Here is a 26,487-nt window from a genome sequence, read left to right on the forward strand (position 1 = left end):
CTCTGGCCGTGTAACTAGGTTGGGGGAATGGAAGTCATTTGTTCAACTTCCAGGCTGTTCCTTTAAAGTAAGGGTCAGCACACTTTTTCTTTAAATGTCCAGATGGTAAATACTTTAGGCTTTGCAGGCCCTAAGGTCTCTGCTGCAACGCCTCAGCTCTGTTGTTGAAAGCGCAAAAGCAGAAATGGGCAAATGCGTAGATGAATAAGCATGTCTGGGTCTCAATAAAACTTTATTTACACAAACAGGCAGTAGGCCAGATTTGGCCCATGGGTTACTACCAACCTCTGCTTTGCCAGCCTCTGCTTTAAAAGGATGGGGCATGGGGCCACCTGGCTGGCTCAGCCAGGGGAGTGTGCGACCCTTGATTTGGGGGTTGTGAGTTCGAGCTCCATGTTGGGTGTAGAGATTACTTAAAATAAATAAGTAACTAAAAAACAATAAATAAAAGGATGGGGGCACGCCATCCCTTTCTCTCTAGTTGGAATGTGGGTGTGTCGGCTGGAGCTGGAGTAACTACTTTGGATCACTGTGTTCAAGTCCTTTGTTGAAATGGTGGAGAAAAATGGTAGGAGTTTGAGACCCTCACTCTGTGGAGCCACGTACCCGCTCTGCACTGCTCATGGTGACTGTTGCGTTTGGGGAGGACTAAGCGCATCTTTTGTCCATCACTTGTGGTTTGGGTCTTGCAATGACCACCATATTAATAGCTTAGCTCCCTTATTTCAGAGACCCTAAGGGGCCATCAGATACACATTGCGCAATCATTTCACGTGTCACTAAGAAACAAGACCACCGCTGTGCCTCTTATTAAGCTTTGTTTCTCCACTCCAGATCCACTCTGCCATATTGTGCTTTGTGATGACAGCACTGGAGACCTGTGAACTACACCGCGCCTTTGCCTGCTGGCCAGCTTCCGTCACTCAGGGTCATTGGAGGGAAACAAGAAGGCGGGAGGAGGGAGAAGGGACTTGCTCCTTCCTCTTTGCTTCCCGTTCTTACTACTGTCCGGAGCACTGGCTCCTCTCCCAGGCGGCAGCCCGTGGTTCCAGCCTCCAGCTTTCCTCGGGACCTCAGAACTGGATTCATCATATGCCTCGAGAGGTACCGACACTAGGCAAGTCGTGCCTCCTTTTCAGAGGTCTGGGTTCCGGCCCGAGGTGGCAGGGATGGTGCTGGGTTTGCACATATTATCCCTGAGTTATCTCTGTGTTCCCTTTGCCTTTTTGGTCCTCAATGCCTATATTATAAATTATCTCTCTCTCTCCATATATATATATACATATATATATATACATATATATGTATATATATAAAGTTTTATTTATTTTTGAGAGAGAGAGAGAGAGCAAGCATGAGCAGGGGAGGGGCAGAGAGAGAGGGAGACACAGAATCCGAAGCAGGCTCTAGGCTCTGAAGCTGTCAGCACAGAGCCTGACGCAGGGCTCGAACCCATGAACTGTGAGATCTTGACCTGAGCCAAAGCCGGATGCTTAACCAGCTGAGCCACCCAGGTGTCCCCAACAAATTCTCTATATTAATTGTCCTCATCTGAAATGCGTTGTGTAGCTTGTTTTTCTGATTGACCCCGGAATAATGAAACAATTTTTCTCATCACTTACAGTCCTTATTTTATGCTTATTGAAAGAGTTCTTTTTGACTGATTGATTGATTTTTAAAGATCTTATTTACTTTTTTAAGTTTACTTATTGATTTTGAGAGAAAGAGAGAGAGTGCACAGAAGGGGCAGAGAGAGGGAGAGAAAGAGAATCTCAAGCAGGCTCCATGCTGTCAACGCAGAGCCTGATGCGGGGACTCTAACCCACAAACCGTGGGATAATGCCCTGAGCCAAAGTTAGATGCTTAACTGACTGAGCCACCCAGATGCCCCTTTAAAGATTTTATTTTTAAGTAATCTCCACATGCAACATGGGACTTGAACTTACTACCCCAAGATCAAGAGTCCCATGCTTTACCTATTGAGCCAGCCAGATGCCCCTCCTTTTGATTTATTTAAAGAAAATTTAATATATGTCTTGTGTACATATAAAAAAAAATACTAGTGAATATATTTGATAAGAAATTTCTTTTTAAAAAATGTTTGTTTTTTTATTTATGAGAGAGAGAGTGAGTGCATGAGAAGGGCAGGGAGAGGGAGACAAAGAGTCCCAAGCAGGCTCCACTCGCTGTCACGAACTGTGAGATCATGACCTGGGCCGGGATCAAGAGTCTGGCCGCCCAGCTGACTGAGCCACCCAGGCGCCCCAATGGAACTTTTGGTACAAAGATATGATGGATGAAATCACTGGTTATTGGTGATTGTACTCAATCTCCAGCCCCTCTCTCCTTCTCCGGAGGTGAGAGGGTGGGGCTAAAAGTTCCAGTCCTCCGATCACCTGGATGGTTCCCCCAGCAACCAGCTCCCATCCTTAGGGGTTTTCCAAAAGTCCCCACATAAACAGAAACTCCAGGGTGGCTCATAGGGCCTTGGTCTGAATAGCAAAAGACACCTTTATCGCTCTTGTCACTTAGGAAATTCCAAGGGTTTTAGGAGCTCTGTGCCAGAAATGGAGATGAAAACCAAATATATTTTTCTTATTTTAAGTCACAGTATCACAGGTGGAAATGGAAGTAGATCAGGGCAAGGAGTTTATGTAATCCCTCAGCCCCGTTCTACTTTCTGTGTCCTGAGGACTCTTACTGCTTAAGTGTATGGTCTGTTTTCTCTGTTGGACTATAAACTCCATGAGGAAAGGGATTCTGGTTCTTTTATTCTCCATTTTAGCCCTGGATGCCCAGTAAAAGTTTTTTTTTTTTTAAAGATTTTATTACTTTATTGCTTAAAAAAAATATTTTATTTATAAGTAATCCCTACACCCAATATGGGGCTGGAACTCACAACCCTGACATCAAGAGTTGCATGCTCCGCTTAGCCCTGAGCCTGAACATGGTTGGCACTCAGCAGATGTGTGTTAAAAGACAGAGAGAGAAAGAAGAATGGAGTGAGAGGTCCTTCAGTTTTGGTGTATGAATGGAAGTCCCTTAACCCTGTCCCCAAGAATGGCCTTCTTTGAGGCTTGGGTTAGTCAGGATTCTTCCGTGTTACAGTGGGCAGTTAGGTTCAAACAAGATACCTGGAGGCCAGCAAGGAGGAAGTTGTGGCCAGCTGTCAGGGCCCTGTCCCGGCAGCATGCTAGAAGAAGCCAGATCAAACCAGACAGGCCCAAGATGGCGGGCGGGCGCCCTAACAGGAAACCTCTCTGACCATATTAGGAAGAAAAAGTGCGAAACCCTGTTTCTCTGCTGCAAGTAATGAATATTTTGCCCCCTAGTTCCCAACTGCCGGTAAAAGATAGGAACCCAAACCCCAGGGACACAGCTGCCTTTCTCTCTCTTGAGCTTGCTGGAGCTCACATCTCAATAGCGTACTTTTCCTTTCAATAAACCTTCCTGCCTGTGTTGCGTGTCCGTTGTGCTGCGTGTCTGTCTTTGAATTCTTCTTGTGACAAGACCAAGAACCTTTGGCGACTTTTGGGAGGGGCTGGGTCGAGGCTCCATGGCCGCTCGGTCTCCACAGTTCACCCAGCAAGGTCAGGAACCAACTCGAACCAACTCAAACCAGCTCACGGAAAGGGACTTATTAGCTCACATAACTGGCATGTTCAGGGATGCAGCTAGCTCAGGTACAGTGGGATCAGGACCCAAATAATGTTGCAGAGCTCTGTGGGCTTTCCATTGCTTGTTTTGATTTCCTTGTCATGTTGATTTCATTCTCCATGTCGTGGGAGAGATGCCTACTACCAGTCACAAGAAGTCCAGCTTTGGGTTGACAGTCTGAAAATGGGAAAGTCCCTCTCCCTCCCAGTGTCCATCCCTCAGGTCTCAGGAAAGACTCTGATTGGACCTGTTTGGGTCACACGTCCGACTGTAGGGCAGTCTCCGATTGGCCAGCCTGCATCATGTGTGACTACCCCTCACCCCCACTCCCTGCCTCCACTGTGATGGGTGGTCCCATAGAGTTGGGTGGACATTGAGTGGGTTCTCCAAAGGAAGGCGTGTGGATCACAAACGTGCAGGTAGTGAGGGCTCTTTGACTCAAGTTCAATAATCCTTCCATTTGCCATATCCCTTCTTGATCAATTCATGCCTGACAAAGTTGGGAAGACTTTGATGCTGGAGGAGAGTCTTTTGATCAAAAAAAGTTGTGCTGGGCCAGTTTCGTTTTGCCTAGGTGAAAGTCCCTTTCAAGTGCAGAGCGTTTGATCTCAGTGGAATACTGGGTTGTCTTGCTGATGCGCACAAATGTACGATAGTTAGCAGGCTACCTGTGGTTTTACTGAGGCAAAGATGGACATCAGACTCCTGAGTTTCCACCAGTTAGTTTCAGGCAACCACATAACAAGGGCTGAGTCTCCATGGACTCGCTTCCTTTATTTAACTGGCTCGTGCTTCTCTTTCCTTCACTTTTATTTATTTTCTTACAATTATTTTTTAAAGTATTTATTTATTTATTTACTTATTTTTATTTATTTAATCTCTACACCCAACGTGGGGCTCGAACTCATGACCTTGTGATCAAGAGTTGCATGCTCTTCTGCCTGAGCGAGCCGGGCACCCTTCACTTTTCTTTTTCATTGATCCCTCAGCATATGCATATTAAATGGTGCAATACCATAGCTATATTTTACCAAGAGTTTTTCGATGAGTGTGCTTTGTAATTATCTTTGTAATTACAAAAAGCTTATTAACAATTGCTATTACAGGGGCGCCTGGGTGGCTCAGTCGGTTGAGTGTCCAACTTCGGCTCAGGTCGTGATCTCACAGCTCGTGAGTTTGAGCCCTGCGTCGGGCTCTGTGCTGATGGCTCGGAGCCTGGAGCCCGCTTTGGATTCCGTGTCTCCCTCTCTCTCTGCCCCAAACCCACTCACATTCTGTCTCTGTCTCTCTCAAAAATAAATAAACATAAACAAACCACAGTTGCTATTACAAATATTGTATCTGCTCTTATAAGTGTACCTTCACTGGAGCCACCTTATAGCCACCCTGGGGTGACTATCCCTGTTATCTTTTGCTGTGTAACAAACCACCCCAAAACTTAGTGGCGTAGCACAGGGATCATTTTCCTCCCAAGTATGACATTTGGGTGGGGCTCGGCAGGGATAGCTCATCTCCGCTCCACATGGGGAGCCCAGCTGGGACTGGAGGATCTATTTCCAAGATGGCGCACCCATATGGCGCAAGTTGGTCCTGGCTATTAGCTGGAAGCTCGGCTAGATGCTTCAATTCGTCTTTATGTGGGCCTCTCTCAGTATGCTGGCTGGGTTCCTAGAGAAGTAGTGGAGGTTGCCAGTCTCCAAGGGCCTGTGCCCAGAAATTGGTGGGGCATCACTGCCACCATGTTCTTTTGGTCCAAAAAGTCCCAGAAGCCACCCTAGTTCAAGGGGAGGGAGCAGAGACCTCACATCTTGATAGGAATTGTCATAAAGTCTTTGGCCATCTTTAACCTACCACAGTGCTTCATAGCACAGGCTTCTGGGCACCTTTTCCTTTCCTGATAGACTGACTTATTTAAAACTTAAACATGGCTGGTGTTAAGGAGCTCATCTCATACATTTTTGTAGTTGCTTTCTTTCTTTCTTTCTTTCTGAGAGAGAGAGAGAAAGAGCAGGGCAGGGGGAACAGACAGAGAGGGGGACAGAGGATCCGAAGCGGGCTCTGCGCTGACAGCAGAGACCCTGGTGAGGGACTTGAACTCAAGAACCGCGACATCATGACTGAAGTCGGAAGCCTAACCAACTGAGCCACCCAGGTGCCTTCGTAGTTGCTTCATTTTTAAACTACAACGACAGACTACCACACACTGAAATTTCAAGATAGATTGCATCGCCATTAATTTTTTTCTGGTGGCGAGACTCTTCTGCATCTAATGAATTTATAATAATTTGGAACGACCCGAGAGACTGGTCTGAGACGGTGACATCTAAAAGAGAATGAAAAAACAAGTGACAGACTTCTGAAACATTTTGCACGGAGCACTAAACTTGGGGCCTTCTGCAGAAGAGCAGGCGAATCAGTTTTACTTATGCAGAACTGAGAAAGGAGCGAGACAGGATATTCTGCTGGTCTTTTCTTCCCTGCTTAAATACATCTGTTACATGCTGTTTTTTATTTCAGGGTTGATGGATTGGTCGTGTGATGTACTTGGATTAAATACTTGGGCTAAAGCATCTCATATATTGGCCCATCAGCTTCACTCTGTGGCAGATTTACATTCCGTCTGGGGTGCCAGATTGAATTAAATGCTTCTTTAAAGCCTGCAGTCTGACAAAAGCCTTGCCCCAGTCAGCATTTTTACTGTATTAAAAAAATAAGCATCTGCAGGGAAATGATGCAGCCTACGGTTTCTTTTCTCGGGAAGAATCCAATTTGGCTCTTGGGGATGATGTTGTAATTGGTCAGAGAACTGAGGATCCTAACTGAGGCTGAAGCCTGGAGAAAGGTGGACAGTCCAGACTCCAGGTCCCCATCTGAACCATCCCGCCCCGCCTGTATCACGGGACGTCTGGTTGATGGAGTGGCTGAATACTGTTTTCGAGGGTATGTTTTGTGTAACCGGCACTTTGACACTTCTCTGCCATCCTGTGGGACCACACACCCTTCACCGTGTCTTCGGTTTGAAGGATTGTTTGCTCTCTTAATGTCTTGTCACCCAGTGTTCATGAGAAGGAAGCCCACAGGTGATGAGATGGCTGCTTTCGTGACTTAATATTTAGAGGACGGCTGGAAGGAGGTGGATTTTCGAAGCAAATCACCTGTGTAATTGTTCTCAGCCTGAGAATGGAGGCTAGGATAGGAATATCTACCCCTTAGGGTTGTGGCAACAGTTAACGCAGGTAAAAGCTGGTTAGTGCATGTGTTAGTTATCTATCGCTGTGTAACAAAACGCCCCCCTCACAAAACCCCCCACAAAAACTTAGCAGCTTAAAACAACAGGCATTACGCCAAAGTTTCTGTGGGTCAGGAATCTGGGAGTGGTTTAGGTGGGGGGTTCTGGCTCAGGGTGTCTCATGAGGCTGCGTTCAAGGTGGTGGCCAGCACTGTGGTCATCCAAGGGCTGGGTGGGAGTAGGTCTGCTAGGCTTACGCACATGGCTCTTGGCAGATCTCAGTTCCTTACGTGGACCTCTCCATCCGTGCCTGGATGGCCTGAGCCAGCGACTCGAGAGGGAGAGAGAGAACAGCCTCTTGGTGGGTGAATGCTCTAGTCTTTTTATAACCTGAGCAAGTGATGAAACAGAGAGAGAGAGAGAGCGAGAGCGAGCGAGAGAGAAAGAAAACAGTCTCTTGGTGGGTGAATGCTATAGTCTTTTTATAACGTAACCTTGAAAATTACATCCTGTCACTTCTTTTTCTAAATGTATTTATTTTGAAAAAGAGAGAGAGAAAGAGCGAGCGCACGAGCAGGGGAGGGGGCAGAGAGAGAATCCCAAGCAGGCCCCGGGCTATCATCGCAGAGTCCGATGTTGGGCTCGGTCTCACGAACCCAGAGATCATGACCTGAGCCAAGATCAAGAGTCGGAGACTTAACCGACTGAGCCACCCAGGTGTCCCAACGTCCTGTCACCTCTGCTCTATTTGCTGGAAGTGAATCACTCAGTTCCACTCACACTCAGCAGGAGGGGAATTAGTCCATCTCTCTGAGGATGTATCAAAGAGTTTCTGAACCTGTCTTTGAAACCACCATGGCACAGTTTTGGGGACGCAGTCAGTACTCAATAAATGACTAGAAGTTGGAATTGGTTTAGCAGACAAAGTCACGTCTTGGTGACTCAATTGGCTATGCCCTCACTTTCATCAGACCAAAGGACTTGGGGGCTCTACAGTGGATTGGAGATTACACCCAGGGAACCTCCACAAGAAAACAAGGAGTTTTCTCTTTCCTTTTCTATCACTTGGGGAGGGAGGATGCTCCCAGAGATCTTCTCTCTTGTGCTGGGTCAGTCAGTCCAAACACTGAAGGACAGGAATACACATCACTTAAAATTCCCTTCTCTAGACTGGGCATGTCTAGTCCCTTGACACTGGGTGCAGGGGCTTCTCAACTTGGAAGAGGGATAAAACCATGGGCACCCCCGGGACCAGGGGCAGAGCATGTCCCCTGGGAGGGTCACCCCCCCCACCCCCATCCTCTCACCCCTAGCAATTTTAAATCCCAAAAGCAGAGATGATTTTTTATTTTTAAAAAAATGTTCGAGAGAGAGAGCGTGAGAGAGAATCCCAGGCAGGCTCTGCATTGCCAGCTCAGAACCCAACGTGGGGCTCAATCCTGTGACCCGTGAAATCACGACCTGCGCTGAAATCGAGAGCCGGCTGCTTAACCAACTGAGCCACTCAGGCATCCCCCCAGAGATGATTAAAAAGAAAGAAAGTATTTATTTCACTATAGAGCGTAACCACAAATTTGGACAAAAGAGAAAGGAAAAAAAAAAGCCTCCACAAGCCTAATACCACTACTATTGACATTTTGTGATCTGTCCTTGCCAGAGTCTCCCCTGTGGGTGGCTTTCTAGTTTTATATAGTTCTAAGTAGTTCACAACTATAATTTCATGTCCTGCTTCTTTTCGCTGGACTTTGTCACACGTGTATCTTTACCGCACCTCTGGGCGTTTTTGAGAGCCGCGTAGTATTTTGTTGGGTGAATGTCCATAGTTTGCTTGACTCGTCCTTTTTCTCACTGGCACAGAGCCCAACTCGGGGCGTGAACTCACGAACTGTGAGATCAGGACATGAGCCGAGATCAGGAGTCGGGATGCTCAACTGACTGGAGCCACTCAGGCGCCTCTACCCCTTTGAGTCGCATTAATGAAATGTGGCTGGGGTGGGGGTGGCTGGCTGTCTTGGTTGGTGGGGAGTAGGACGCTTGGTCTCGGGGTTGTGAGTTCGAGCCCCCCATTGGGTGTAGGGATTACTTAAGAAAGAAAAAAAAAAGAAACAAGAAATTTCACCTGAAACTAATATTACACTATATGTTAACTAAGTGGAATTGAAGAAACGTAACTATGGGCTGGAAATGTAAAACCTTTTCCTCTGGGGAATCATTTCATGGCTTCTAAACTTGGGACAGTCCTTTCTTTTGTGATAGCACCGCTTCTGCACCTCCAGTTTTTGTGTGGCTTTTTTTTTCTTTTGTCTTTATTTTTGAGAGAGAGAAACAGTATGTGAGAGGGGTAGGGGCAGAGGGAGACAGAGGCAGAATCTGAAGCAGGCTCCAGGCTCTGAGCCGTCAGCACAGAGCCCGACGCGGGGCTCGAACCCACGAACCGTGAGATCATGAACTGAGCCGGACTTGGATACTTAACCAAATGAGCCACCCAGGCGCCCCCAATTTCTGTATGGCTTTTAAAAAATTCCTCAGGAATTAATTTTGAAGTATAGCATGAACTAGGGGTTTGAAATGAGATTTCTTTCCTTTTTAAATTTTTTTTTTTTAACATTTATTTTTGAGACAGAGACAGCATGAACGGGGGAGGGTCAGAGAGAGAGGGAGACACAGAATCCGAAGCAGGCTCCAGGCTCCGAGCTGTCAGCACAGAGCCCAACACGGGGCTAGAACTCACGAACTGCGAGATCATGACCGGAGCCGAAGTTGGACGCTTAACCGACTGAGCCACCCAGGCGCCCCTATTTTCTTTTCCAAATTACTTATCAGTTTTACAAGGAAAATACCAGGGAAGGCATCTCTAATCAGCTAACCCATGAAACCATGTCTTAAGAAACACAAACAAGGCTGGCTGAAATTCTGATGGAATTCACGATCTGGCGGATGATGGGAGAAAGCAGATGTCACACAGGCGTCAGTGAATTATTTGTTGAAGCACCTTGAACTTTTGTTGGCACAAGGAGCTTAGCCGCCGTTGGTAACTGGTTAGGTGTGTGATGTGTGTGACCTTACAGGACAGTCTGAATTCAAGGATTTGTTTTACAAAACGTTTTGGAAAAGGGCAGCCAGGCTGACGGGGCCCCATATCTGGTTTACGTGTAATTTGTATGAACTATGGCGAACCCAGCCCCCTGGGGTTAGAGAGAGATCCTTAGATGGCTCAGCCCTGGACAAATGATGCCAAGTATCGTCCCAAGGAAGTACCTCCCCTCCAGGCTCAGACTGCCGAGTGTCACTACTGTAACTGCACGACTGGAGGGAGAGGGGTCTGCAGACAAGCAGCGGGCCCGGGGGCGGAGGCTGAGGGAGGAAGAGGATGTTCCCAGAAAAGGGCCCTGGATCCAGAAAGCCTGTGTCCCTTGAATTCTGAACACATACGTGGACAGTAAGAACCAGTGAAGAAGCAATCATTTAGGGTCCTGAGCTTTGAAAAATCACCATGATTATTTTATGTACAAATGCTTTCCTTTCCATGATCTACTCCTAAATGGGACGAACATGCCTGACAGGAGTGTAGGAAGGGAGTAGACTTCTGGGGAGGAAGAAGAGCGAGAAGAGGTAAGAGCACCAGAAAGTAATCACATTGTTGTTATTGTACAAATGCAGTTGGAAATGCCTCCTTGCTGAGCCAGGCTCCATACAAACAGCAGGTGAATCACCTCGGAAAGAATCCTCTCTGAAAGATAGCATGGTGACAGTTTTACAAAACGTGCTCGGGCAGGCCAGAGGCAGAGCGTTGTTCGGGATGCCAGAGGGGAAGGGCATGGTGCCGAGCAGGAGGGAAGAGAAGAGAACGCAGAGGTTGAAGATTAAGTCGGGGAGTGCAGTCTTGGGGCGGGCGCAGCTCTGAGTACAGCTGCTCAGGGAGAAACCTGTTTAGATAAGGTGGCTTGGCAGGAGCTGTCCCGTCTCTGCCTGGTGACAGCGGCTGGGCCTAAGATGATAAACTGGGCTGGCCCCCCTGGGTTCTGGGAACAGAGGCCGGGGCAGGGAGAGGCAGTGGCGAGGTGGGCAGGGTGGAGGCCTCAGGGCCACCCCAGACAGGGGCTCGTGGGAGTCACCTACCCTCTCTGGGCTGATAGCTTCATCAAGGGTGACAGTCCCACCTGCCTGAGATGGTTGAGGACAACAGAGCGTCTGCTTTATAAAGTGCCTGCCACAAACCCTTAGGAAGATGAGGACAGTTCCGCCTGTGACACGATCTGCAGGCGGGATCCTGGTTCATCTGAAGAGAAGACCAGAAGGAAATGGAACCACTGGGTGCTTGGTGGGGACAGAACTGAGCCAGCCTGGTGCTCGAGGACAGTCCACTTGCGGACGGGCCTGGCTGTGGGAGGCGACCCTGCCTCCCAGGCACCAGACCGGAGGGGAGACCACTGGCTGGCCTCCCTCAGCCTTGACATACCCCCTGCGTGTTCTCTTGGTCACTGTGACAATCTGAGTGGTCTTCGGCAACCACAATGGTGGGACAGAGGCGCAGCTGTGGGCCTGGGTGGGAGAAGGCTGGCTGTCACAACTCTTCCTTGTTGCTGTCGTGGGGCTGGAGCAGTGGAGGCCCTGGGGCCAGGGGGCCACCCTCGGGCCCCGGGGCCCCGTCCTCGCGGCGCCTGCCCACGGTGGCATAGCCCTGCGGGAACCTGCGCTCCTCTCGGTGCCGCCGGAGGCTCTCAGTTCCCACGAGCCCCTGTGTTCTCAGGTACCCCTGCTGGCAGAAGGGAGGCAGCTTCTGGTGTGTTAGGGCAAACAGGAAGCAGGACTCTACACAGAAGCAAAAGGAGATAAATGAATAAGATGGAAGAGGAGGAGGGGCTGCTGACGTCCCGGGGCCTCACCCAGGCCTTGAGCTGGGAGCTCACTTTTGTGGGTACCTCCCATCCGATCTGAATAGCCACGGATCTTGTCCCTCCCCGAGGTTCCAAGAATAGGAGGCTTCCCGGACATTCTGGAAGAACAAGGCTCCAAATGGAAAGCAAAAACCACAGATATGACTCAGCTCCCAGGGGTCTGGGCCCAACATGGTGCTCTGCAGGGAGCCAGCCCCAGCTGGGAGCTCGGCCATCCTGAAGCAGACCCCTCAGCCTTTTCTTCTAGAAGCTGGCCTGGCTGGGGCCAGGAGCTGGGTGGTCAGTCCTATTCGGAGCTCAGAGCTGCCTGCGAGGATTTATCCACCTCAGCAATGTCTGGGTGGCACATACCGTGTGTAAAGCACTGTGCGAAGCACTGTGTTCTAAGCACCATGCGGGGCGGGCAGAGGAAACTGGTAAACCCTCGTCTGTACCACAGCAGAGAGTCGGCACACAGATCCAGTCTGCTCTATCAGGAAACAGCTGTGGATGTTTATGATTCAGAGATATGAAGAAACCACCAGAAGAGCAAGAAGCAGTTCCTTCTGGGGAACGAGGGTGTAAGTGAGAAGTCTTTTAGCTAAGCGCTTATATAACTTTCACTTACAAAACAGAAAAGACGAAACAGATAGGGGCTCAGTCTTCTCAGGGATTTAGAGACAAGATGAGAAGGAGCAAATGTCCAAAACTGTCTTGAGGCTTACATCTCAAAAACAAAAAACAACCCCCTCCCTCCCCCCTCCCCCGCCCCCCCCCCCCAACAGGCACGTTACAAAGGACGTTGTGAGGCTTGCATGGGTGAACAGGCTGTAGGGAGCTACACGGATAGTATTTCCTATTTTATTTCTGACTTATGCACGGACGGCCCATGGGAGAACGGTCCTGAGCAGGGAAGACCGCAGGTGCAGGGGAGGACGGCGGAGCGGCAGACTTTTGGCAAGCACCACCTTCCGGTGACATACGTCACCCCTTCTGCAGGGGCCAGGGGGCGGAGGAGCCCAGCAGAATCTGGGGCCAAAGCTAGCAGCTGCACATCAGCTAAGGGGGTGGAGGAGAGCCCGCTTCCCTGCCAGCTGGCCCCGAGGCGGGAGGACTCTTCCAAGGTGAAGGCAGTGACGCTCAGTGGCTTGCAGTGCTGAGCGGGATCTGGGGGGTGGGAGCCAGGAGGCTGCAAGGCCCGGAAGAGGCACTGTGGTGGCCGTGCCCCAGGGTGGGATACACTCCCTAACAGGCACGGTCGTCTTCGTGTACTCCCGAAACCTCGAGAAACAGGCAGGGATTTTGTCGCTGAGATCTTTACACCTGTATCACATAATTTCCCGTGCAAGCGTGTGGTCACGGTTGATAGTCTGCGGATGCCAGCCCTTCAAAGCTGCTTAGCCCTGCGTTACGAATTACCTCTGAGCATCTACGTATATGTAGACTATGAATTTAAACTATTGTTTCAAGCCATCCCTCTCTTTAAAAAAATTTTTTTTAATGTTTATTTTTGAGAGAGAGAGAGAGAGAGAGAGAGACTGTGAGTGGGGGGTGGGCAGAGAGAGAGGGAGATACAGAATCTGAAGCAGGCTCCAGGCTCTGAGCTGTCAGCACAGAGCCCAATGCGGGGCTGGAACTCATGAACTGTGAGATCATGACCTGAGCTGAAGTTGGATGCTTAACCGACTAAGCCACCCAGGCGCCCCAAGCCATCTCTCTTAATATACGCATTTTTATTTCAAAGTTGACTGAGGCTGTTGAGAGGATACCGACCATCTCTAACCTGATTTGATAGCAATAGTGCCTGATATACAACTGATGTTCAAAAGATGTTTGCTGAACACAAAAGAGTGGATGTCCTAGGCATTTGGGGGGTTTAAAAAAAGACAAAAATTTGGCTTGTTTCAATTAGTTCTCCCTCTGGATCATCAGACTTCTGTCAATGCTATCTTCCAGTTTACCAATTCTCTCTTCACCTCTGTCTAAAGTGCTACTTTATCTTTCGGTTGAGTTTCTAATTACACATTTTTTTCACTTCCAGAAGTCTTACTTGGATCTCTCTGAAAGCTGACCAGTCAATTATATTTTTAAGAATCTGTTTGTTTCCTTATATGTTTAATTTTTTAAAATTTATCTTAAAGTTTATCTATTTTGAGAGGGTGCGAGTGAGTGCACATGCATGAACAGGGGAGGGGCAGAGAGAGACAGAGAGAGTCCCAAGCAGGCTCCACGCTGCCAGTGCAGAGTCTGACTTGGGGCTCAAACTCCCCAACTGTGAGATCACGACCTGAGCTGAAATCAAGAGTCAGATGCTTAACTGACTGAGCCACCCAGGCGCTCCATTTTTCTTACATATTTTAGACAGACTTTGTCTCCTCTGTTTGTAACTCTTCCAATTCCCACAGTTTTTTTGGTTTGATCCCACAGTTTGTTTTTTCTACTGATGCTCCCTCGTGTCACATATTTGTGTCCTTATATGTTAAGTGCTTTTTGCTTGGTGGGGGAGGGACACGGGTTCACCTTAACCTGGAGCTTCATCTGTGGGAATGTTTTTTTGAGCCCTAGTTTTAAAGTGTGTTTCTTCACAGAAGACTTGCATTTACTTCTGTGATTTTTGCACACCGATGGTGTGAAGTTTGGCCCCAAACTCACATGAGCGAGGCTTAGGGGTTAGAAACTCTCAGGAGAGGGGCGCCTGGGTGGCTCAGTCGGTTGAGCGTCCGACTTCGGCTCAGGTCACGATCTCCCGGTCCGTGAGTTCGAGCCCCGCATCAGGCTCTGGGCTGACAGCTCAGAGCCTGGAGCCTGCTTTGGATTCTGTGTCTCCCTCTCTCTCTGACCCTCCCCCGCTCATGCTCTTGTCTCTCTCTGTCAAAAATAAATAAAACATTAAAAAAAAAATTAAAAAAAAAAAAAGAAATTCTCAGGAGAGATTCTCCCTTACTCTACCCAGAGCCCAAAGCATGAGTCTCCATCATCTTCTCTTGGGAGTGTTTTGTGCCTCCTAGTGGATCCACTGAGATCCAAGCTTATGTGAGAGTCTCTAAACAGACCTCCTACCCTGCTGCTTTACCTTCCCACCCGCAAGTGCTGTCAGTTACCCGGGCTCTAGGCTACTGATGATTGGTGACAGACCATGTCCAGCAATGGCCTTATGCTTTTCCTAGCATCTGGCCTCTGGAGACTTCCCTTTTTTTCCTGCCGGTTCTTTAAAAGTGACATGTGGGGCTCAGTCAGTTGAGCGTCTCTTGATTTCAGCTCAGGTCATGATCCCAAGGTCATGGGATCGAGCCCCGCATTGGGTTCCACGCTGAGCACAGAGCCTGCTTGGGATTCTCTCTCGCTCTTTCTCCCTCCCTCTGCCCCTCCCCCCCTCTCCCCAGCTTTCTCTCTCTCTAAAATAAATAAAATGAAAAAAAATTAAACAAAAATGACATTCAATTCAGCAACTTCAGGTGCGCTGTCCTGGGAGAGATTTCTGCGGACATCTAGTCTACGCCGCGGATAACCGAATTCTCAAGTTTAGATTTCTAGATGTGAATCCTGAAACCTCAGGGGAAACGGATCTACCTGGTCTTCTTTCAACCTCCAGCTCACTGACTCTGTCCTTCTAGGAACTTAAGTTACCTGCATAGAAGCTTCGCAGATCGGTGTCCAAACAATTCTCCAGGAAGCGCCTCAGAGGTAAGATATGCCCCACCGGGGCGGTCCAGTCCGTCAAGAAATCTTCCACGATGTGGTGGATGGCTGTGGGCCGAGGCAGGGCCCAGTCGGCAGGGCGGAACCTCACCTCCTGCTCTGTGGGGACGAGAGGGGAGACGGGTCAGGGCCCGGCAGGCTCCCATCCTGGAGCTGACAGCGTGGTTCCCACACATCCCAGGTGCTTCCCGTGCTCCCTCACGCTCGGCTCGCCGGCCACACTCTGCGCTGGGCAGCGGCCGGCCTGTTCAACAGCCATCTCCGTGTTTGCAAGGTTGGCACGAGGGAGGGACTGGATCTGTTCCTTGTGGTATCGGAAAGCGGAACCAAGACTAATTACTTGCACTTGGTGTTTCTCTAAGACGCGCATGGACTGAGGGCCACGGTGATTGCTTCAGAACTGCTCTTTCTCGGAGGAGACTCGGAGGCCCCACGAGAAGGGTCTGGGGGCTCCTCTAGTCCAACTTCCCACCTGGTGTGGACTCCCTTCAGTGGTGTCCCGGGCAGACGGCCATTAAGTCGCAACTCGACCATCCTCGTACTGGGAAACTCGATGTCCAGGGGCGACCCATTCCACTGCTGGACAGCTTGGAGTAGGAGTCACTCCTGATTCTGAATAGAAGCCTGCGCTCCTGTCACTTTGACCTGCTGATACTACCTCTGCCTGTTTTTAGAATACCTCTTCCCAGGGACAGCTCTTTAGTTTCCGGAGCAGGAATCACATTCCCCAGCGGGGAGGGGGGTTCATCTGTTGGTAGCTACTCTGTGCCAAGCACCGTGCTGACATTCTGTGTTTTCAGTTTTTGTTTTAAAGACTTCATCTTATTAAAAAAAATTTCTTTTTTTTACATTTACTTATTTTTGAGAGACACAGAGAGACAGAGCATGAGCAGGGGAAGGGCAGGCAGAGAGAGACACACACACACACACACACACACAGAATCGGAAGCAGGCTCCAGGCTTTGAGCTGTCAGCACAGAGCCCGATGCAGGGACTGAACCCATGAACTGTGGGATCATGACCTGACCTGAAGTCGGATGCTTAACTGACTGAGCCACTTGGGTGCCCCAAGACTTTGTTTAAAAAAATTTTTTTTTAATGTTTCTTTTTTGAGAGAGAGACAAAGCGTGGGCAGGGGAGGGGCAGAGAGAGTAAGAGAGAGCGAGAGATTGAGACAGACACAGAATCTGAAACAGGCTCCAGGCTCTGAGCTGTCAGCACAGAGCCCGACACAGGGCTCGAACTCATGAGGTGTGAGATCATTGGCCTGAATCGAAGTCGGACGCTTAACCGACTGAGACACCCAAGCGCCCCTATTTTATTTTTAAGTAATCTCTACGCTCAGTGTGGGGGCTTGAACTCACAACCTCAAGATCAAGAGTCGGATGCTCTACTGAGTGAGCCAGCCGGGTGCCCCACATTCTGTGTTTTTTTTTTTTAATCTCGTTTATCTTCACACAATTCTATTGTTAGCCCCACTTTACAAATGAGGAAGCGGAGGCTCAGAGAGTGTAGGTAACGGTCCAAGGCCACACAGCAAGGAAAGGGCAGCCTGGGAACGCTGCCCGGCTTTTCCGCGCTTTTTATGCTGCACGCCTGTGTTAATCACGTCCAGCTCCTTTCCCTGCGCCCTCTGAGAGTCAGTCTCCAGGTCCCCTCCCCCTCCACGCTCAGCCTCCCTTGGAGACACAGGGCAAGACCGTGGCGCCTGGAGGAGATCACGACACTCCACGTGTGGCCTGCCCAGGTCACGGTACGCGCCAGAACCTGGGAACGTCGTTTCTCATTCGTGGACCCTGTGCCTCATTTGCTCTGTGGGCGGAGTCCCCAGTGCCCTCCCCGCCCCGTGTCCTCCTGTCAGCTGAAAGTGTTGTGTGAGGGCTTAGTGGTGACAAGGTAACGGGCAGCGGGGGCCGAGCGGTGTCGGGGGACAGCAGAGGTCTGGCTCACCAGTGGGGAGGTGCCTGTAGTAGTAGATGACGGGGTGGAGGAAGTTGGACTGCCACGCGTCTTCCGTGTGCCCCACGGACCGGTCATGAAAGAAGACGTCCTTGTCGGGCCCAGAGAAATTTCTGCCATACTCCATGTTGATGACGAAGAGCCCGTGCCTGGCCCTCCTTCCTGTGATGGTCTCCAGCTGGGCCAGCATCTGCACGGGGAGCTCCTCCAGGTACTCAAACGCCGTGGCGTTCCTGGGGATAAGGGCAGCACGGGTGGCCAAGACCCTCAGTGCCGCGGCAGAGGTGGGGTGGGCGCGCGCGCGTGCCTCTCGTGCAATTGTCTACGGGCTCCGATTGTTCTGCACACACCTCACTTGAGCCTTACTATCACAGCTGAACCCCGACTTACACGGGAGACAGATTCCAGAAAACTCTGAGTAACCTGAAAGGTATCTGGGGAAAGGGTGACCCGGGCTGAGAGGCCAGTCACGGAAAAGTCCCGGGAGGGAGGGACGGGAGGCAGGCCGGCCTCGAGCAGAGGGGCAGGAGAAGGGCTGGGGGCAGGTCGAGGAGGGCTTGTGGGTGCCATGACGGGAACGCTCGGTTTCACGTGGGTTCTCCCACTCGCTTTCTCCCTGAGAAGGGAAGGCCACCGGCCCCTGGAGGGTGCTGTGCAGAGATGCACGGGTGTGACTCAGGTTTTAAGAGGACCGCCCGGCCGCTGTGTTGAAAGCAGACCACGGGCAGAGGTGCGAGGCTGTAGGTGGTTCAGGTGAGAGATGCTGGGGGGCTGGACCAAGGCGGCGCCACCGGGGCGGGTGAGGGGTGGTCAGATTCTTGACAGAATTTGAAGGCAGCGCTTACGGGGTGTGGGGCAAGTCGGAGTGTGGAGAGTGAGTATGGAAGAGAGGAGTCAGGGTGCGGGGTATCTTGTGCTGAGCACAGGCGAATTCCTTGTGTGTCCTTGAACTTGGCGAGCTGTCGCCCTCCCTGGCTTTGGGTCGGGCTGCTCCCTCTGAGAGATGCCCCCTGCGTCTGACCTGTCCTCTGAGCACCCTTCTCCGTCCCTGCTCTGCCGTGTGTCGTCTGTGATCTGCCACCTGTCACTTAACTGATAAGGAGACAACACGGTCCTGGCCTGAGGGAGACCCTTCATCCGCATCGCTGCGGTTTACTGCCCATCCGCTCAGTGCCAAGTGCGGTCTACCAGTTACCTTTACTCCTGCCTGCAACGTAAGGGTTATTATCCCCATTCCGCAGATGCGAGAAAGGCTCAGAGAGGCTAAGTGACTTGCCCAAGGTCACACAGGCAGAAGGCGGCAGAGCTGGGAGGCACACCCAGGTCCGTCTGTCTGTCGAGCTTGTGGTGTTGATTTCATTGATTTCCACCTCCCCCCCCACTCCCGCCCCTGCCCCCTGAAGGCTTCACTTAGGAGGGAACCACTGGGCCACTCCATGCCGGGGATAGGCAGAGAAGAGCTCTGACCCGTGAATGGTGGAGCTGGGCTACTCACTCCTTCAGCAGGACGACATCGGCCAGCACGCCGAACATCTGGTAGAGCCCAGAAGCCTCGTTGATGCGCCGGACGATGGAGCTCGTCAGCTGTGAGATGGGGTGCTCGGTGGAGGGCCAGGCGACGCTGTGGTGGCGATGCTCCAGCAGGCGGTGCACGGCACGCGCTGAAACGGCCAGAGGGAGGAACAGCATGCCATACTTCAGATTTCATCTTTCACCACCCCGAGGGACGCACGGCCCCTGTCAACCTCTTGGGGCTCAATAACGCTTGTGTGCGGGGCTCCAAAATGCCTCCGGTGGGGCGCCTGGGTGGCTCAGTCGGTTAAGCATCCGAGTGTTGACTTTGGCTCACGTCATGATCCCACAGTTTGTGAGTCCGAAGGCCGTGCTGGGCTCCGTGCTGGCAACTTGGAGCCTGCTTGGGATTCTCTCCATCTCCTCTCTTGCTGGCCCTCCCCAGCTCTTACTCTGTCTCTCAAAATAAATAAACTTAAAAAAAAAAAAAAAAAAGAACATGCCTTTGGAGCAGAGTCAGTCAAGGTTTCCCACCAAGGGCCAGATGGGCCGTATTTTGGGCTTTACAGCCCGGTCGGCTGCACTACTCAGTTCTGCTTCCGGTGCGAAAACAGCCCGAGTGGGTACCTGAATGGATGGGAGTGGCTGGATCCGGCTCCAGGCCAGAGTGGGCCCGGCCCCGCTTTAGGCCCCCTGCACGTGGATGTCCCACGCTACCCCTCACAGGTGCTAGGTCAACCCCGGACCCTGAGCCTCCCTCTGACCCCGCTCCCCTTCCCGGGGTTTTGTTCCCCTCAGAGAATCCCAGCTGGGAAACCTTTCAGTGCCTCCCGTCCTCCAGAGTCTAAATCCAAGCTGTCCCTAAATTCTACTGATGGAAGGACAGCACAGTGACAGCTGTCTGAAATGAGAGGGAGATGTTCTGCCGCATATCTGGGGCTGCCGTGCACAGTTGTGGGATCGGGCTTGCTCTTCCAAAACAAATCAACACGATATCCAAATCCGAGAAAGGCAAGAACACAGACAGACCACGCGCCTGACGGGAGACTCAGCTGGCCAACAGTCATGGGAGAAGCTCTTCGGCCTCCCCAGATACCCGACTCTGGAGGAAACAATGGCTAAGCTGAGTTTTGCACAAGGTCGAGGAACTGTGCAGCCAGTGGGGTCTGGGAAGGGTGCCCTGACAAAAGGGGCCACAATCTTGAGAGAGCCTGGCACGTTCTGAAAAGCAGGCAAGGGACCAGGCTGGAAAGGTGAGCTGGCAGGGGCCTGGCAAAGCTTGGAGCAGCATGCCAAGGAGCTGGAGCCTTCCCCGGGGGAGGAGGGGAGCCACTAAGAGCGGCTTAAGCTGTAAGCAGGGGAAAGAGAAGATTTGTTTGTTTATAGAAAGGGTATTTTGGCAGGCAGCTGGAAGAGATACAGGAGGGGGCCGGGCCGGGCGTCTGGCCCGTCCTTCCGTGTGGTATTGGTCTGTGCTGTTCACATTTTATCTTCTGTTGCTTTCCTCTGCCTTACTGTCTGCTTCTGGTCTCCCGTGGGACCTGTTTCTCGGGTCTGAGCAGGATGTGTGGGCCACGTCACCCCTCCCCCAGCAGGATCCTCAGCCGGTAGTAGTGACCACACAGCAACCCAGGACTGCTTCCCATTTGCCTGGAGCTTCGTGGTCGGCTGTGAGCTTTAGAATCAGACACGTGTGCATTCGTATTACCCTTCTGCCAACTGGCTCGGTGACTCTAGGCAAGTTACTTAAGTTCTCTGTGCCCCAGTTTCCTTATCTGGAAAAATGGTGCAGAAATAACAGGGGTGCCGTGAGGATTAACTATGTGAGCTGGGGAAAGGTCAGGGGACCGAAGGAAGGAGGTGGGGGTGGGCAGGATCTGTCAGGAGAGCAGGTGCAGGGAGGGTAACATGCATGGGAACAATGATGAAGGTGTTTTTTTTTCTGTAAGAACATTTTTTTTAACGTTTATTTATTTATTTTTTAATTAATTTTTTTTTTCAACGTTTATTTATTTTTGGGACAGAGAGAGACAGGGCATGAACGGGCGAGGGCAGAGAGAGAGGGAGACACAGAATCGGAAACAGGCTCCAGGCTCTGAGCCATCAGCCCAGAGCCCGACACGGGGCTCGAACTCACGGACCGCGAGATCGTGACCTGGCTGAAGTCGGACGCTTAACCGACTGCGCCACCCAGGCGCCCCTTAACGTTTATTTTTGACACAGAGAAAGAAAGCGAGCAGGGGAGGGGAAGAGAGAGAGGGAGACACAGAATGTGAAGCAGGCTTCAGGATCTGAACTACCAGCACCAAGCCCGACGTAGGGCTCAAACCCACAGACCGTGAGATCAGGACCTGAGCCAAAGTGAGATCATGACCTGAGCCGAAGTCGGACACTTAACTGACTGAGCCACCCAGGCGCCCCAAGGATTTCTTATCGGGGAGACACAGCTAAAGGGACAGATGCTTCTCCTTCTGGGTGTGTGTGTTTGTATTCGATCTGCGGATATTTTGGCTTATAGACGGGAAACACTCTCTGGTTTCCTTCTCCGACAGCACCCATCACCCGTGGGCCATAAAATACATTGTCTGGAAATCAAACATGGTTATTTTTCCCTGCCAAACAGGAAGGATAGTCAAATGCAAAAATGAACATTAAGCCACTGGGAATCATCAAATTAAACACGGAAATGCCAGGATGTGGGAAGCCTTGTGGTGTCTATGGCAAAGTCAACTGGTCCACATAACACTCACCATGCAACCATCCAATAGCCCGCCTGAGGTGCAGAAAATTTATACTCTCACGACTGATTTAATTTGACCGCAATTTTGACTGAAATTTGTTGGTACCCAGAGAATCTGTGTGTAATGCTTCATAGCTACAGGTCCCCGGGTATTGCCTTATTCAGTCCTTACAACAGCCCTGAGGGCGGAAAGTTCACCTCAATTACATCCCTGATGTCAGGCCGTCCAGATGAGGCTTCTAGAGAGGTCATAAAGCCTCACCTCTCAGACCACCCAGCGGGGGAGGAACCCACATCAGCACCCCCCAACCTTGGCCTTCTTGCCAATACCTGGTACCTCGCTGGCATGGGATTCAAGCATATAACTTGCCAACTCCCAATGTACTTAACTTTCATACCTTATCTGACACTTTCCTAGACAAATTACTCAGACCACAAAAACATGCTGCCATCTGTCCCGGACAGATCGACCTATCGACTACTGATAAGCAATTTCATCGAGGCTGCTGGAAATCAGGAGTATGTTTATAAACCCTGGGGTTTATTCTCTCTGCCGGGCTCACCTGTGTATCGGAATCCATGAATGAAGCCCCCGGCCGATTTCCGGTAATCCACCGAGTGGCTGGCGGTACCCAGGACAAAGAGACCCCGGCTTCCTTTGGACTCATAGCTAGCTTTCACCAGCGGGTACTTCTTGCTGAACTCACCCCCAGAAGACAGTCGGAGGGACCTGTGAGCGGAAAGTGTGGTTAACAGAAATCACTGCTGTGTATGAAACACGTATGCTGCGCTCAGCCCTGCGCTAAGTCTGAGTGCTTTATATCCCTTGTTGCATTTAAACCACACCATGACCTTGGAAGGTGGGTATGATTATCTCTACTTAACAGACGAGGATAACCGAGGCTCAGGTTGAAGTTGTGGCGGGTCAGGGATGGGGCCAGGATTCAAGCCTGACTGGAGGCTTAGGCTCTGGGCTCTGACTTAATGGGATGGCAGTCTGGTTGAGGCCTTCCAGCTTCTCCTTGTCCGCCCGTGCTCTGGCCAGAGAAAAGTGAGACACTGGACGGATTCTTTAATACCAAACCTTGCCAAGGTACTGGGGCAGCGATGTCTAAAGCAAGGTAGTTCACAATCGTAAGTGACATTGGCAGCCACCATTTTGTTAAGCATAGAATATGTGCCGAGTACTTTCTGGATTAATCCTCACAGTGGCCCTGTGAGAAAATATGATCCTCGTTTTAGTGATGAAGAGACCAGATGCAGCACGGTTAAGTAACTGTCCCAGAGCCCGCAGATTTGCCAAGTGGAGAATCTCAGACCGACACCAGTGCCTGCGTCCTTAGCCACCTTGCAGCAAATTCACCATTTTATTCTGCCTCGGCTCATCTTCCCCTCTCTCCGGTGGAAGATCACAATGCAGACAAAGACCCGCCGTTGCTGCTGCTACCCGGTGGAGGGCCTCAGGGCCTTCAGTCCCTGTGAGGACAGACAGCTCATGTCCTGGGTGGGAGATGAGGCAGCAGCTACATCCACTGTGACGGCGCAGTCCTGAAAGCTGTCGCTGGCCCACTGGATGGTGACTCTCCACCCCCCCCCCCCCCCCCCCCCCCGCAGGGGAGATATCAGAAGGGATTTGCTAAGTGATCCCAGCTCCTCCCCCGTTTGGACTCACTTGTCGAAAATGGAGAAGTCGAAGTTCCAGCCCAGGCAGCGGATGACCCGGTCGTAGGCCACGCGCATGGCGAAGTTGTCATTGTCGTCCTGGGGGAGGGTGATGGCGTCGGCGCTCTGGTTGCCTTCCTCCAGGAAGAACTTCAGGGTGACGCGGAACTTGCCCTCACGGTCCTTCACGATGGCCAGATCCGTCAGGTCGGACTCCAGCAACCCGTCCAAGGACTTCAGCTGGTAGGTGTCCAGCAGGCCGTTGTTGATGGCCCTGGGGCCCAAGGGAAATGCCAAGAGAGAGAAAGGAGTCCGCACGGGGGGACAAGGAGGCTCAGAGGAAGGGGTGGTTGGTCCGGTGGGGTCAGGAAGGGCTTTCGATCCACAAGCAGCCGCGCAGCATACCTGAGGTCTCCAACATAGTGGGTGGCCCAGGACAGCCGGACGCGGGAGCGACTCAGCATGTGGATGAAGTTGGTGACACCCAAGATGTTCTCTGCTGTCTCAAAGGCAGAGTTCCCCCGCCCCAGGATCAGCACATTCTGACCCTCGAAGTCCTTGGGGTCCACGGACACAGACTCGTATCCCTCCGTGTATTCGGAGCCCGGGAAGTCAACCTGGTTGGGGACCGACAAACCGGTGGCTACCAGAAGGACGCTGCAGGGAGGGGACAGAGGGAAGATGGCTTAGTCTCTCAGCCGTGAGACTACTACGTGAAAAGCATTCCTTGGATTAGCTGCCTGGCTCGCCCACCTCGCGCAGGCTGCTGGCTCCTGAAAGAACACAGGAGAACGTCCATTCCTTCATCCATTTAGGGACCCACCCCTGAGTATCAGAGACGTGACCCCCACCCTCGCTGAGCCCACCCTAGCGGACAGTCTCCTTTCCATGTTCCTGGGATGATCCCCGACATGAGAATCAACCTGACTCCCTGAGGTGACACGTGAGAAATAGAATCGTTCACCTAATTTTGGACACAGCCGTCAGGGCCACTGTCACCCTCAGGGGTGCAAGGGTCCAAGCTGGCACTACCCTTCTTTCCCCGGGGCTGTAACAAGCAAGGAGCAAGGCTGGGCCTCCGGCAAAAGGCATGAGAATTTGAACTCTGGGCACCTGCCTGGAGCCGGGTGCCAGGCTAATGGCCAGGAAGGGAGGGGGCAGTCTGGTACAGCAGAAAGAACACAGGTTTTGGGGTCAGGAAGACACACTCTGGGTCAGACTGCAGCTGGATCGCTGATAAACTGTGTGACACAGCGCCGGTTAATCAACTTCTCTGGGCCTCAATTCTTCATCTGTAAAACTGGGACCAGAGAACTCCCCGCCAGGGTCCTTGCGGGGATTAAATAAGGGCAGTGCGGTGCGTGACCCCGAGTTTGGGCTGTCTACACAATATCGGGCTTTGTCCCAAGCCAAAGCCAGCCAACACCGAATGCTGGTGGCATTGCCTGTTGGACCTCTCACTCTTGTTCGGTCCTGAAATCCCACCGAGCCCATCCAACACTTGCTGGATGTTTTTCCCACAATGTATTTTGGGGACCACCAGTCAGTTCCAGGAGATGCTCTGCCAAAAGAACTTTGTGGGTACCTATGTTTAGGCAATGCTGAATGCCCAGTGCCAGAGTGCCACAGTGGACACGAAGGTCTTAAACACTGACAAATCCTGCAGGAAAGAGCTGGTAAGTATCTTCCACGCACATTTGATCATAATTTTTTTGGACACATTTGGGCAACGTTGGGTGAGCTGAACCTCTTAGCACTGGATTTCAGTGGGAGCAAGGAGTGGCAGAAATGCGCATATTCTCTCATTTCTTCCAAACCTACCCGCCAACCAAGGGGTGGCAGCAGATCGGCTCCGGGGCCAGGTTCCTTACCTGCACCGGTGTGCGTGGCCCCTCTGGTCCGTCAGGATGAAGTAATGGCCGTTCCAGGCCTGCCGATCCTTGTTCAGAGTGACGTGGGCAATGGTCGTGTTGTACAGCACGTGGAGCCCCAGCCTGTCTGCGAAGTCATCCAGGTAGCGCACCATGTCGCCCGCATCGGGGAAGTAGGCGCTGGAGTAGTGTCTGAAGAGCAGCCGGGGGTCGTGGCTGAGCAGAGAGTTCCAGTCGTGGCGGAGGTTGAACTCGGCGTTGGCCTTGCCCGTGTGCCGCTTGTTGATGCTGATGAGCTTGCGGTGGCGTGGGTAGCGCGTGAAGAAGCTGCCGGGCCGCGGGGCGCGCTCAAACACCGCGTAGTCCCTCCCGGCCCGCTGCAGGAAGTAGGCCATCTGCAGGCCCGCGGGCCCGGCGCCCAGGACGCAGTAGTCCCGGTGCGGGGGCCCCGAGGTCGGGGCTGGGCGCAAGCACAGAGCCGGGTGCAGGGCGAAGGTCAGGAGCAGCCCGGGCGGGCCCCACAGCCCGGCCGCGGCCAAGAGGCTCATCCTGTGGCAGACCAGGGATGTGGGGCCTTGCACCCTGGTTGGTCCCTCCAGGACCGGGGAGATGGGCGAAGGGCTGGGGACCGAGAGAGGGGCAGGGGCTCGCCCACCGCAATCTGAAGTCGGGCCAGGACCACACCCCAAGGCCTTCTGAGCTCATTTGCCTGCCTTCATCCTTTCAAGCTCGAATCTGGGGCTCCCCCCAGGCATCCCTAACGCCTCCATCTCCTCCAGGGCCTCGGTTCCCAGGGGCGCCACCCTCTTTCTTATTGCCATAGTAGTACGAGGGCGGGTGTTCCCCCATTCCTCCCCTAATTTGAGGGTGCCCAGCACCCTTCCCGGGCCCTCCCCAGCTGAGACCCTCGAGGTACGCCTCTTTGGCCACGCCCCCGTCCTCAGGTCCTGGACCGGAGGAGGTGTGGCCTGCACGAGCCCCGCCCCCTCCAGGTGCTGGGCGCGCCGGGCTCCCCGGTCACGTGACAGGGATGCCCGAGAACACCTGTCGCCACGCGGCGCTAGGCCTCAGTCCTGCCGGCGCGGGCTCCCCGGGGGCCGCTCCCCACGCGGGCGCGGTGCCCACGTCTGCAGCACCCACTTCCCTGCACGGAGCGCGAACGTCCCAGCCGCACGGGAGGCAGCCCGCAGTCGACTGGGGCCGCGCTCTGCCCGCGGGCGCCCCGGCGGCCCCGCCCCTCCCGCCCGGCCAATGGCAGAGGGCGGGGGTCACGTGCGCGGC

At 52.1% G+C, this 26,487-nt stretch overlaps 1 protein-coding gene and 1 long non-coding RNA gene across 5 annotated transcripts; one reads left to right on the top strand and one right to left on the bottom strand.

Moving 5' to 3' along the window:
* The first annotated feature begins 241 nt into the window (after positions 1–241).
* LOC113602738 (uncharacterized) lies at positions 242–18,963 on the top strand. Of its 2 annotated transcripts, XR_008300499.1 has the most exons (7): positions 242–1,104; positions 15,378–15,447; positions 15,644–15,736; positions 15,825–17,632; positions 17,796–17,851; positions 18,046–18,174; positions 18,825–18,963. It is a non-coding gene; the product is annotated as an uncharacterized LOC113602738 (long non-coding RNA). The 2 variants fall into 2 exon arrangements; XR_003424227.2 differs by lacking the exon at positions 15,644–15,736 and having other exon boundaries at positions 243–1,104.
* On the bottom strand, positions 11,285–26,437 carry FOXRED2 (FAD dependent oxidoreductase domain containing 2). 3 transcript variants are annotated; one of them, XR_003424226.2, is made up of 9 exons: positions 25,207–26,437; positions 23,741–23,992; positions 23,346–23,609; positions 22,237–22,403; positions 18,917–19,082; positions 17,413–17,654; positions 15,391–15,561; positions 14,865–14,970; positions 11,578–11,698 (listed from the first exon to the last, which is right to left on the bottom strand). XR_003424226.2 is itself a non-coding variant. In XM_027070850.2 (8 exons), the coding sequence occupies exons 1-8, from the start codon at positions 25,752–25,754 to the stop codon at positions 11,451–11,453; spliced, it is 2,058 nt and encodes a 685-aa protein (XP_026926651.2). In that variant the 5' UTR covers positions 25,755–26,435; the 3' UTR covers positions 11,285–11,450. The 3 variants fall into 3 exon arrangements, 2 of the variants coding, with proteins under 2 accessions (XP_026926651.2, XP_026926652.2); XM_027070850.2 differs by lacking the exon at positions 14,865–14,970 and having other exon boundaries at positions 11,285–11,698; positions 25,207–26,435; XM_027070851.2 differs by lacking the exons at positions 14,865–14,970; positions 17,413–17,654 and having other exon boundaries at positions 11,456–11,698.
* Between the last annotated feature and the right edge of the window lie 50 nt (positions 26,438–26,487).

The sequence above is a fragment of the Acinonyx jubatus genome, chromosome B4, assembly GCF_027475565.1.
Source record: "Acinonyx jubatus isolate Ajub_Pintada_27869175 chromosome B4, VMU_Ajub_asm_v1.0, whole genome shotgun sequence".
In the NCBI taxonomy this organism is placed as follows: Eukaryota; Metazoa; Chordata; class Mammalia; order Carnivora; family Felidae; genus Acinonyx; species Acinonyx jubatus.